The sequence below is a fragment of the Falco rusticolus genome, chromosome 3, assembly GCF_015220075.1.
Source record: "Falco rusticolus isolate bFalRus1 chromosome 3, bFalRus1.pri, whole genome shotgun sequence".
Taxonomy (NCBI): Eukaryota; Metazoa; Chordata; class Aves; order Falconiformes; family Falconidae; genus Falco; species Falco rusticolus.
The window spans coordinates 14,948,028-14,961,534 of NC_051189.1; the positions used below are offsets into that span (position 1 = coordinate 14,948,028).

The window sequence follows — 13,507 nt, forward strand, 5'->3', positions numbered from 1 at the left end:
GTTTTGTTTTTCCTTTAGCATATAGCAAATCATACTTGTTACTGAAATGCAGTCAGTGAATACTTATTTCTTTTCCTTCCCCCCTCTAATAGTTGATGTATACAGGGAGTGTTAAGAGAGTAATTTGGTCTTCTGGGAACAGCATAAATTTGGAGTCATGTTCCTAACACTATCTCATGAGCTGTGTGACCTAGCTGTGTAACCTTCACATAAACTTTATTCTACCACTACTCCCTCATATTAAATGGAGTGCTGCTGTAGGGATGTGATTAAAGTAAAAAATAAAATAAAATATAAGCTACTAATATTGGCAAGCTGTTTGAGATCATAATTTGAAAAATGTTATAGAAGCCCAACTTACTATTTTGATCATTACTAAAGGATTTGTTATTTTGGATTATTATTTAAACCTATTCTGTTTAGTTAAAGCTTCATAGTTTCTTCAGACAACTATTGTCTTTTATCTGTTTCTGTCAGCTGTCTGTATTTCTGTCTCAGTCTCAAATTTTAGAGCATCTTCAGCACCATATGGGCTTTGCACTTACTGTTCAGTATGGGTAATACTGAGTGGAAGAAAAGCTTTTCTTTCCATTTTCATAAATGTATTATACTGATCCTAATATGTCAGTAATTTTTCTTGAGAAACATAGTTTTAGAAATTGAAAACTGAAGAAAGTACAGTTTTAAAAAGCCCTGTGAACCCCTTTGCACAGTTTGTCTTGCCTTAATTCCATGTGTATCCTTACATTCCTTCACGTGACTCGCTTGTGCATCCTCACAGCCACCCTCTTCATCGTTCCTTGAATGCATGGGACTTACTATCCTATTCAACCTGTATCAAAATGGGTTTTCAGTTATTTTTCTGTTGGGCTAACGTAGTATGTTTGAAAAAGAAATTCCAGCAAAATGGCAAGTGGAAGACAACTGGTGTGACCTTACAAAGGATTAGGTGAAAGATTTGAACCTAATCCTTTGTAAGGTCACACCAGTTGTTTTTTTTTTAATGAGCATCTGTAGATGCTTAGTCCTTTTCAGCCACCACTCAGGAATTTCCAGTATGCTTGGAACTATTCTTAATAGTCTTTGAAAGTAATGTTTAATTTAAAAATATTTTTTCTACTTCGTATTTGTCCAGTGAAGGATTTATGCATTTATTGTTTATAGGGATGCTGTAGATCTGGAACAAATAGCACAGCATAGTGTATTTTTGATTTTTTTTTTTTTCTTCTGTGTTTAGTGGAAACCTGGATAAGCAAACAGCATTGGGTAATACAGTTCTACACTACTGCAGTATGTATAATAAGCCTGAGTGTTTGAAATTGCTTTTGAGGGGGAAGCCAACTATTGATGTGGGTAAGTTAACTAATTAAAACTACAATTTCTATCCATTATTTTAACCACTTTTATTTATGTCTTACTGTGTTAAACAAACTTTTAAAAGGAAAAATAAAACTGTGTTAGGAAGATGAAAACTTTACCACCAACAAGCCTAAACGAAGCATTCAGTTAAAAATGGAACTTAAATTCTTAGAATATAATAGTGACAAAAAAATTCTAATAGGAAATACTAATGGTAAACCGTAGTTTTTCTGCAGAGTTTTATTTCTGATGTGTTATAAATGTTCCAGAATGTGGGTTGTTGTTTATATTGTAGATTTTATCTAGTATTTGTATGTTATAATGCTTCCAATGCCTGGTCACATTTATTCCACTCTAGAAGTATGTGACCTTTGTGTACACAAAAGTTAACTCTTCTTTTAATATTACTATCAGTTGTCACTGCAGTGTTACCCAGCATGCGCTAGCCACCACTGCAGCTGATAAAGGAAGGGATTCGCATTCTCAGCTGCCTTTCTTCTGTTTGCCATCTAGATGTGTGAGATAGGTATAACACTTGCTGTACCTAAATCAGTCGGTTTTTCATCATGGCTTACCAAAAGTTTAATTAAAAATAGAATCTCTGTAAACCGTTTGCTCACACTTAGGATAATCTTGTGTTTCCTTGATGCTCTCCTTTCCCTGCCGTATTTTGAGAGGTAGGAAGGTATTCCGTGAATCCTGCTTGTCAGGCTCAGGAGCCAAGTTTCATCAGCTTCTGCGTTCTGTCAGTTCTTGGTATAGGAGGGAATGTTTCTGAACAGTTGGTGCAAACTGAGGAATATGAATATTTTTTTCTCCCTTTTTCCTCATCGCCATGATTTTCTTCCACTGCCCAGTAAAAAAAAAAATGTTGCATAAATTTAAGTTCATAGCTCCGTGGCAGAAGTCATTGGTTTCCGTGGCTGGCCTTTTTATACATCCTTAGAATATGTTCTAATATTATCATAAGTCAAAGAATTTTATGTGACCTTTTTTAGAAAATATGTCCCTAATCAAGAAAATGGGAAAGTTGTCTGAATAAGCTTAAGCGTGTTTATTGGTGCTTCCATTGAACTCTCTCCTAGGTAGATGTCAGAAGAGTGTTCTTACCTTTTTGGGGTCTTCTCACCCCTCCCAGTGCTTTCACATAGGAACTGCATCTTCTTGAGGCCTTGAAACATGACATTTATACTTAAATGTCAAAAGTTTGGAATTTATGTAATCTATTAAGCTATCTGTATGTTAACTTCCATTAAGAGATACTGTATTTTCATTCCTTTTCGTATTAAAACTCCTGAACGGTCTTAAATAGATCTTCCCATAAGGAGCCTTTCTTCTTCTAGGGATCTTAATACTCTCAAATTCATAGGCCTTTCTAGATGACTGCATTGTAGTTTATTGAATTCATGACTGGAATTCCAATATGTAATATTACACATAGACATGTTTGTCTATCAGACCTCAGTTTGACTGTTTTCAGTTCCCCATGACAGACATTTTTACCATCTGTATAGGATGTAGAGCATACTGTGCCAGCTCCGTGGCACTCACTGCTATACTGTAACAATACATTTTACCTAAGGTTTGTCCACATAAGGTTTGGATGTAGGGGTTGGTTTTGTTTCTTGAGACTTGCTGCTGTGCATCTAGGAAGAATTCCAGTACATGTGGTGTCAGAGAACTTTCCAGAGTGCTCAGATACAACCTTCTTTTATGATCAGGCATTATTTTTAAAACGTAAACCACTTGATATCCTTTATAAAGACAAAATAACTAGAACGTTTTAAAATTATTCTTCCTCAAATGTCATCTTAGAATAGGACTTCTGTCTTCAAATTCAGGCTTCAAACCAAGATGTGTCAATCAAAGTAAAACGTGCTTGGATCAAATTTTGCCTTTTTTTTTTAAAAAAAAACCCCAAAACAAAACAACAACTTAGAAAAGAAAACTATTCTATCCTACCTTGCTTTTCCTGCTTATTTATGTAAGCGTTTTACTGGCAAAGGAGGAGTTGAGTGGAGGTTGAAATGACTAAATTTCTTTATATTCTCTGCCAGGATGGCTAGCAGGGATTTGGGAACTGTCCCAGCAGATGCTGCTGTTCAGAAAGAACCTGATGATACATGAAATGCATGGGCACTTAGAGTGGAATCTTAGAGCCGCAGCTGCTATAGAGTAAATAGGCATTTTTGATCACTTTAGAAGTTACTCTGATAAAAATAGTGAAATTTGATGAATTGATGCTTTAGACATCTCAAAGAATCACTCTTTTTTTTTTTTTTTTTTTTTTTTAATTTTTATTTTCTAGTAAACCAAGCTGGAGAGACGGCTCTGGACACAGCAAAAAGAGTGAAAGCTGTCCAGTGTGAGGAACTGGTAAGAACTGGGAGCAGGAGGCAGGGGGAGGATGTTTGCCACTTTAAAAATGTGATCTACTTAAGATCATATTGCCCCTGTATCTCAAACTTGGTATTGCTGCCAGCTTGGCCATATGCTGATTCGAAGGCCCTACTATAGGTGAATGTCTTCTAACTGCAACACAGAACAGTCATTTTCTTTGTAATAGTTCAGGTAAAAGATCTTACTTCTGTTAGAAGTACGTTGTTATTTTAACCAGCATGTTTGAAGACCTTAAATACTGGAGGGTCAGGTATTTGAATACCAATTGATGCATTGGTATTCTAGGATATTTGGGCTTCAGCACCTCAGACGTTTTATTTTGTGACGTTTCTACCAGGAGTACAAAACAACCCCTGAACTATTACATCTGTCAAGACCAGTTAGGTCTGGATCTTTGTTTGACTTTCCGTGCTTTGGCTTTTTACAGATGATTTAACGGTACAGATAGTTCAGAGATGGTGAAAGTCTTCTTACAAGGAGAATTGGAACAACTTGAATTTAAACTCCTCAAAGGAGAAAGAAGCAAAAGTTTAATGTCTGGAAGTTAGGGTATGAAAAAATGTAGAACACCAGCTTCTGTGGGACTTTGTCCCTCTACTGAACGTGATCAAAAGCAAAAGCTTTCTGGAATTTTGAGAATGTATGAGAAATGTTAATAGATGCCACTCGAGAAAATTATTCCCATTTAAAAAATAACCAAGTTAGTTAAAGGACTTTCCTAGGTACTCTTCTGAAGCAGTTATCCAGGTAGACCAACAACCATATTTGTTCTTAGCCCTCTAAGGTTCCTCTCACCAGCATGCATTTAGTAGGCAAGTGAAGGACTATCAAAGGGTTAAAAAGTCCATGTAGTGTGGCAGTTTCAAGACAAAACCAGAGGAATTTACAAGAGCTATTACTTGCTGCTTAATTCTGTTCATCAGAACTTCTTTGCCTCTTCTTGATGATCCAAGGAGCGTATCTAGTTTTGCTCTGCTCTGCAGCTGGTAATTTAGTACCTTTCTTTTGACAACGGAAAGTTCTTGTTATGTGTTAATTAATGATTGCATAATCAACAGAGCTTGTCTTTCAAAAGTCATAATTTTCTGTATTTCTGGGGGTGCAAGTCAACTCTGCTATGGCTGCTAAAGTGGTACTCTCACAGACTTCTCAATTGCTCCCATGTTTGCTCTGTAAGTAAGGGCTGTTTCCAGTGGTTTGAGTATTCTGTCTGCTGAAAAAAAAGACCAGCTGTGCAACACACCATTTGTATGGATTGCTTTTTCCTTGTAGTATATATTTAATAAAGTAATATCTGCCATTAATGTGGACCAACTGATTGTGTTGTAGAACAAACAAAACAAGTGGACGTTATCCGTGAGCTTATCTAGCAATTAATAGTTTCGATTAGAGTAATTGAAATTCCACTAATACCTCACTGATTATTTCAGTTAACTTATAATAGAACATTTACACCTTTTCTCTTGTGTTGCTTTTGAAGAGGAAAATTATTTCTGCATTTTTCTGAAAAGTGGCAATGAGATAAGGTTGAGTAAAAAAGAAGTATGATTGAGCGTATTCTTTATCATGGCCCATAAAAAAGTACAAAATAAATATCTACATGTTTGGAATATGGTAGATGTACTAGCTGGAGTCTTAACTGTGTAATTAAATTCAATTTCAACTCAAGTGGGTTCATTAATACTTACATAACAGACTAAAAATACTTTCTTCCAAATTTTATTTTGGGAAGATGGTTAAAGGCTCTCCGGAATCAACTAGTACCAAGTGAGACTGCATTTCAGAGGATGTGAAGGAATAAATAAAGATGGAAAGTCGAAGCATTGAAAAGGAGAATTCAGGTGGAATTAAATTCAAGGAATTTCAATTCAATACTCCTCAGGCTAACCATCCATGAACTGCATTTTTCTTTTGCTTTTTTTGCTGAATGTTGAAGTAGTAGATCTTTAAAGAATATGAATACATTATTTGGGCTGGCAAAGTAGAGGAATTCTGTGCTTAAGATAAATTGGCCTTGTCAAGTGAGAGGGAGGGAGATATTTAAATAAAGGATAAATACCTTTTATTTTGATTCCAACATAAGGGTTGTGATTTTAGAGGGGTAATAGTTATATGTGCTAGAATTCATAAGTAAGTTTCGCCTTTCCGTTTTGGAAAGGAGGGCTCCAGATGCATTCTGCTTTTGTGCATATTCCTTCTCTTCATTCCATCTTTTCCAATGCTTTCAAAACATGGCAACTTCTACCCATTTTGAGAAAATTTTCCGTTTTTGCCTTTTAGCAGTTTTTCTGTACCTCAAATAAATGAAGGATATTTGTGTGATTGCCCTGAAATTGTTTCTTTTTTAATGTCTGGAAAAGTTTTAAACCTCTAAATATTTCGGTTGATGGCTTGCTGTTACAAAACCAACTTCAGTGACGCCAAAGGAACAGCAAATATTTTAACATGAATTGTTACTTCTTTCAGCTTTCTCAAGCCAAGGCAGGAAAGCTAAACCCACATGTCCATGTAGAGTATGAATGGAATCTTCGGCAGGAAGAAATTGATGAAAGTGACGATGACTTAGATGATAAGGTAAGCATGAATTACTGATATGACTTTGTACAAAAACTGTCATATTTTCTGTTCTATGGAAATTAGAGACCCACTTTAACCAATTTTTTCACTATACAGATTTTTTTTGGTGGGGGGGCGGGGGCGGGAAGCTGATTTTGCGGCCTGTATTAAAGACTGCCAAAGTGCTTTTTGAAAGCACTTGATCAGCCTAGTTGTTATGGATTTGAGTTTCAGAAGTTTTGCTTTGACAAGACATACAGTATAATATAAATCAATACATGCACTTTACTGTTGTCATTTCATCCACTTCTGACTCTAGGTTGTTACTTTTTAGCTGGAGGAAATACAAAGCTTACATACTTATTTTTTCCATAAATTAATTAAAAACCTAGTTGTTGAATAAGTAACTGTTTTTCACACTGTGCTGTGCACTTTATTGCTGATTGAAAAAAGTAACAGAAAGACAAAACTTGAGGGCATAGGATAATTGCTATCCTAGAACATGTGAAAATGTAGCCGCAGTGTCCTACTTTAGCAAGTCAGTTAATTACTCTGTGCTGTTTCTGTAATAAATGCGAATACACCTCTCCTATTTTATATGGGTTCTGTAGAAGGGAACGTGGTCAGCTTTTCATTTTCTGTGACACTTGGGACTGAAAAATTCAGAAACCAAAATAATTAACATGTCCTCAAGGACAGTAGAGAACAAAAAGATTATCTGTGCAAGGAGCCTCAGGAGGATGACTAATGCTGCACTGGAGAGAAGAGCCTGCCTGAACCGGAGCTGCAGTGAAACAGATCGTGCTCCATATGCAGCTATTCATATACAGCAGTCATAAATTGCTGTGTAAAATTTCTTCAAAGAGCAATTATATACATTTAAAAGAGCCGTACCAATGAATATATTGCTAGTTCAATCAACAAATAAATCTGATGTGTCAGAAGTGGTTATTTATTTCTAATATGCATCAATGGGGGAATATACTTGATCTTTGAGAATAACTATCTGGTCAGAGTAAAGAGCTGTTTGAACTGAAAATTACTCTGATACTCTATAAACCTTAGTAGGCTTTTATTAGTTTATTATTTAGTATGTTATTATTGTGCACCTGCTGCTTGAAGAACAAATCCTGGCTTTGTGTACGTGTTGATTTTTCAGTTAGAGGAGAGGATCTTTCAGGTTTGATCCCTGAGAAAGGGAGGAATGTGGGCTTATTTGTCCAATAAAGGAAGAAACTCTGCTCGTGGTCATTGGAATATGTTCTGTTATTTTCTTTCCCAAACGTATTAATTATATTTAGTATTTAGCCAGCTGTATAATATATTTGTTTTTTCTATTCACAGCCTAGTCCTATAAAAAAAGAACGATCTCCAAGACCCCAAAGTTTTTGTCACTCTTCGAGCATTTCTCCCCAAGACAAAATGACCCATCCTGCATTTAGCACTCCTAGAGACAAGCAAAGACTCTCCTACGGAGCTTTTACCAATCAGATCTTTGCATCTACAAGCACAGATTCACCCACCTCTCCGACTGCAGATGCTCCTCCTCTTCCTCCTAGAAATGCTGGTAAAGGTAAGTCTGTCATCAAACTACGCTTGCAAGCAGTGATCTTTCCACAGCTGTCCTTCCTTTAGCCAGGTACATTACAGTGTTTCAGGATGTAGTCTGTTTTTCTTACCGATGTGGTAATACGGTACAATGTATGTTTGAAACATTATTAAAAAAAAAAAAAAAAGATGGGGGCACTTTGTAATGAACTCACTTGTAACAGTGTAACTGTTTTAGGAAAAGCTGATGGTGCATAGTGCTGTATGATCATATGCTGTGTAGTGTCTGGCAGAGAGGAGGAAGAAAGCAAGCTTTGGCGGAGAGGAGATGCAAGAAGACTCCTTCTCCTTGCAGTCAGTGTAGAAAAAGAAAAATACCCAGATGACCTGTGAAGTGCTAAGCAGGTTGGTATTTAAAGTTCCTTCCCTTTCAGTGCATCAGCACTCTCCTCCATTGTAGTGAGTGCTAGAGGGCTCTCAAGAAGGGCAGAGAAAATGCCAAGCCTACTGCAGGGTAGTTAACAAGTCACTGACGCATGGAAGGTCTAAACTAAATACCCATTCTTTCCCGAGTGAAATAACCATGTCAGATTATCCATTAGGAAGGTTTGCACTACAGTTCAATCAATCAGTTTTGCAATCTGCATTCACAGTCGAAATTAATCAGATGCTTTTTCTTCTTAGTAATAGCAGTGACATTCTTGGTAGTGTTTGAAAAGGAAGAACTTACTTCATATGAGACTTAGTCTTGCAGCTGTAGTGGATGGTGGTTCTTTGACCTAGATAGCTACAAACTTCAAGTTTAGAGGATGCATGTATGGAACAAAACCTGTTTAAGGTAATTTGTGCAAATTTACCTTTTAGAACAAAAATCTTCTTCATCTTTTCCCCTTTGTTTACATGTTTAATTTAGAAATAGCCAAATTGTGTTTTTATGGTATACTTGTTAGAGAAAACTTTAGTTGTGATGAAGGCTATAGCATAGTTTAAGATTTCAGCAGTTATGCTGATACCCCCTTCTGTTAGCACTGCTATAACATCATACTTTGTTTTCTCAAGGGTGGTTAACTTTGTTTAAAAAAAAAAACAAAAACAACCAAACAAAAAAACACCAACAAAAAAACCCCCATACACACCACAAAAACAAGAAAATCTCTCACTAAAATGTGAAGGAGTAAAAGGGACATAACAGAGTGTTGGCATCAGATGTCTGCTTTTACATGGTTCAGATGCTGCGCTTAAACTGACAGTGGAACAGTAGTTCTTTTCTCATGTACTGGCAACTTTCAAATGAAACCCTCTTCTCTCTTTGTTTCAACAGAATTTGCTCTTCATTAAGAGGCCAAGAGATTTTGCCAGGGTATACATTTTTCACATGAGATTTCATAATCCACATTTCTTTATAGTGGATTCGCTGGGGACTCATGTATTACTTGTAATTTTACTATGTTTACCTTCCTGTTGGCATTGCAAGATTCTAACTTTTTCCTTCCTCTCCCCCATCTTTTTTACATGCTCTAACATTCTGCTGCTGATTGTCAATTGTCAGATGCAGTATACTGGCTTAGATGTTCCTTCAGTCTGATCTAGGATAATTTCTTTTTGTCATGAAGTTGCAAGACCTGGAAACTAATCATGAATCCCATTTCCTTAAGAAGGCTGAGGAGCTTGTGTCTTGTATCTGTGCAGTACTTAGTATGTTGTCAGCTTTCAATGGATTATAACGAACGTTATTTCTTTGTCATTATATAGTGTAGCTCTCATATTGAGTTATTCAGAAAATTGCCTTTTTCTCTAGGAAGGGGAATATTTACATGCTTATTTCATTTGTAGTATGTATTCAAGATTCAGAAATGTCAGGTATTTTCCTAGGTGTTTGTGCAAACTCCTAGACAAGTGAACCAATACATCAAAGCTACTAGGAAAGAAATGAAGCATTAAATTCTTGTGTGGTTTCCTGTCAAGGGTTATGCAAAAGAAACCCTTATTTCTATTACAACAAAATAATATGATATTATCACAAAATACAGAGAACTGTTGCCTTTTAATGTAATGTAACTTTACATTAAAATGAGTGGAAAATGGCAGATTCACAGTATAAGTCTGAGTGAGAGGTCGAATGGAACTACTGTTATGTTGAAGTCACTAGGCTTCTGTGCTTCAAACATGCTAAAATTTTGCAGTCAGTGACTGATGCTGTATTTTTGGTTCATTTTCATTGAGTAATATTGTAAAGTGTTTAATCAGTTTTCGTAGTTTAACCCCGGCCGGCAACCAAGCACCACGCAGCTGCTCGCTCACTCCCCCCTCACCCAGAGGGATGGGAAAGAGGATCGGAAAGGAATGTAAAACTCAGGGGTTGAGATAAGAACAATTTAATAGGTAAAGCAAAAGCTGTGCGCACAAGCAAAGCAAGGAATCCATTCACCACTTCCCATGGGCAGGCAGGTGTTTGGCCATCCCCAGGACAGCAGGCATCCATCATGTGTAATGGTTATTCGGGAAGACAAACACCATAATGCCAAATACCACCCCCACCCCACCCCCTTCCTTCTTCCCCCAGTTTCTATACTCAGCATGACGTCATATGGCATGGAATATCCCTTTGGCTAGCTTGGGTCACCTGCCCTGGCTGTGTCCCCTCCCAATTTCCCACGCCCCTCCAGCCCTCTCGCTGGCAGGGCCTGAGGAACTGAAAAGTCCTTGACTTGATATAAACATCACCCAGCAACAACTAAAAACATCAGTGTCCTATCAACACTGTTCTCACATCAGCACCAAAACACAGCACTGTACTAACAAGAAGAAAATTAACTCTATCCCAGCTGAAACCAGGACATCAGTTCTAGAAGTTTCCATTAAACACTGTATTACAGTGCAATTGTATTACAGGAGCAATTTAAGACTCAAAAGGACAGGGGAACAAAGTGACGAATGCATAGAACAATTTATCAGTGTGGAAAAGTCACTCTAGACGCATCACTGCAGATGCACTTATGCTTCATTATAAACTTTGTTACACACTGTTATCTCCCCTGCTTCTGGCTCCCAAACAGATTGCTTACAAGAAAAAGAAGCAGAGACTCTCCACTTCCATAAGGCACATCTTAATATTTTGAAACAGTCTGAGTTAATTTTGTTTCTGTAGGAAAAAATAATCTTTTGGAATTTATCTGCTCTTTTGAGATTAGTCGTAATAGAGTATATCCCTTACATCAAAGTGTAAAGTACAAGCTTACTTACAAAATCCTTTTTTTGTTAGAAAAGTTCATTTTAATAGCTACCTATTAGATTTAAAATTATATGAAAACTTAGGGTACTTAGTGCAAAATATAATACTAAATAGCAAAGTGAGAAGAGCATTGAATCTGTAATTAAATTTAAACTTACCTTCTGTCCCGAAATGTCATTTCATCTTTGTCCCTGCTCTGCTGTGAGGCCCCAGCAGATACCATGGGATCCTGCTAGAACATGGAGACAGTCTGTAGAGAGCACATAGCTGGTGGGATCTGTGTTTGAGAAGGAGGCAGAGGACTTTTAAAGTTTTGTGTTTTTTATACTTTGAGGCATACAGAGAAAACTCTTTTCCAAAACATGTTGTATATTTAAACAAAACCACCTCCCTTTAGCCCTCTGTAAGCTGGCTTCATTTGCCGGTGAAGTTCCTTGGTAGCAGGTTCCATGGTGTTTGCTGAGATGCCACAGTGGACTGGAAGCAATCAAGTCTGAACTTTGTGTTGGGGAGAGAAGGTAAGTTTAAAGCAATTTACATAACGCACGCCACTCTTCCTCGTGGTTTTCAGTAGATAAGGTGTCTAAAACTTAGTTTGCTTCGTCGTTAAAATTGTTTAGGTACAATTGATGGAGAATGTGTATATGGGGATTTTTTTTTTCCAGTTTCTTCATACGGAATTACAGTGGAAGTTTAGATTTTCCAGTTTGGTAACTTCTCAAAATATTCCTAAAAATGCTGGAACGGTAGTGTATTCTATCCTAAACTAGCTTATTTGTGGATACATCTTACTTTCTGCTGTCTGCTACAGGTTTAGTTAATCCTAATGGAATGAAAAGTACAGTAGGAGTACAGTAGCTGTGTAAGCCAACCCCTGTATGCCTTTCCAGTGGGCTGTCTGTGTCTACTCAGGTTCAGCTTACTCAAGCTGTCAGTCAAGTCTTTAGTTTGTAACGTTCTGAGAATCATCTTTTTTGTTAGTCTTTCCAGTGTACATCTGTGTTATGGCTCTGGACATCTAGCAGGTCTTCTGTGTGTTATTTTACAAAAAGCTTTAAAAAAAATAATCAGTATTTAAGTAGTTGCATAACTCAGCACAGTAGTTAAATAAACTTTTGCGTAACCTTAATAGCAAATCCAATGTGAAAGCAGTATTGCTAACTGGTTTTGTAGAAACGTTAGGCAATCTAAGCCAAGTTTCTTTAATTTTAGCTGAAAGCTAATGATATTTTTTTAATGATTCTGCCTATTTCTCACATATAGGCTGAACACAGAGGTCAGGGATCAAGTTTATGAAGTTGGGCCTTCAATACGTAGAAGTTGCATATGTTATACTTTCACAGCTCTAGTGTTAGGTATGTAAACTCAAAAGTACTTGGTTTGTGGTTCCAGTCCACTGTTACTGCAGACACCATGTCATATAATCTGCTGCTTCATTTGATCGGACTCAATTTCTAACCAGACTGGTTTATCTGCGTTTACCAGTAACTTCTGGAAGTTTTCTGACTATATTGCTCACAGGTTAGAAATCTTCTCAAGTCCACTAAATGACTTTGTTCATGTACCACCATTGTCATTTACCTTTGCTGATTTGTCTGTCATTGGTGTCTGTATCAGGGCACTACCAGGAAAGCAGTCGTACAGGTCTCCACGTCTGTTTTGTTCGACTAAACAAACCAAGCATATTTCACCTTTTCTGATGGAAGAGTATTTTTGTTTTCCTGTCATTCAGGTTGCCTTTTCATCATACTAGCCCTTTTCTGTTTAAATCAGCTTTCTTAGATACAAGTGACTGGAAGTGTAGGGACAGCACTAAAATCTTGCTGTTTCCGATAGGAATGCTACATCAAAACATCCTTTCATCCTATTTATTTTTTCATGATTCCATCATACTATGGCATATCAGGCACTATGCAGACTGTACTGCAATTTTCAACAGGAGTCCTTAATTTATAATACAAATGCTTCCTTAGTGTAGAATGTTAACGTTATCCAGCATACTGTTGATTTTAATCACATTTCCATTACCTCAGCCTTTGAGGTCATCCTGTTTCTTCTAAATGCATACAAAATACAACCTTCTTTAATATAATTTGGGGGTCTGTCTTTTTTTTTTTAACAGGACATTTTTTAACATTAATTATAGAATGTGCTTCAAATGGCAATGTTGACTCAAGGTATATTAGTTTTCTTATTCAGAATGATTGTGATAATTTTTCTTTTATGATCTTATTCTCAGTACTGAAAATAAATGATCTGAAGTAAGACAAACTGAAGAAGGCTTTTAGTAAAATCTGTGCAAAAACATTCATAAGAACGTTAAAAATAAGAACGATGCTACTTGTTAATGAAAATATCATTTTTAATATAAACTTACTTTCCTTTGCAGTACCTGTTCTACCATTAACTGGA

General features: G+C 36.7%; 1 protein-coding gene across 7 annotated transcripts in view; it reads left to right on the top strand.

Moving 5' to 3' along the window:
• ASAP1 (ArfGAP with SH3 domain, ankyrin repeat and PH domain 1) overlaps positions 1-13,507 on the top strand; it is a 161,887-nt gene that overhangs the window by 123,395 nt on the left and 24,985 nt on the right. For all 7 annotated transcript variants that reach the window (XM_037378731.1, XM_037378728.1, XM_037378729.1 and 4 more), the window contains 4 exons: positions 1,238-1,353; positions 3,668-3,735; positions 6,226-6,333; positions 7,660-7,888. In XM_037378731.1, the coding sequence (XP_037234628.1) occupies positions 1,238-1,353; positions 3,668-3,735; positions 6,226-6,333; positions 7,660-7,888 (521 nt within the window). The remainder of the gene's footprint in view (positions 1-1,237; positions 1,354-3,667; positions 3,736-6,225; positions 6,334-7,659; positions 7,889-13,507) is intronic.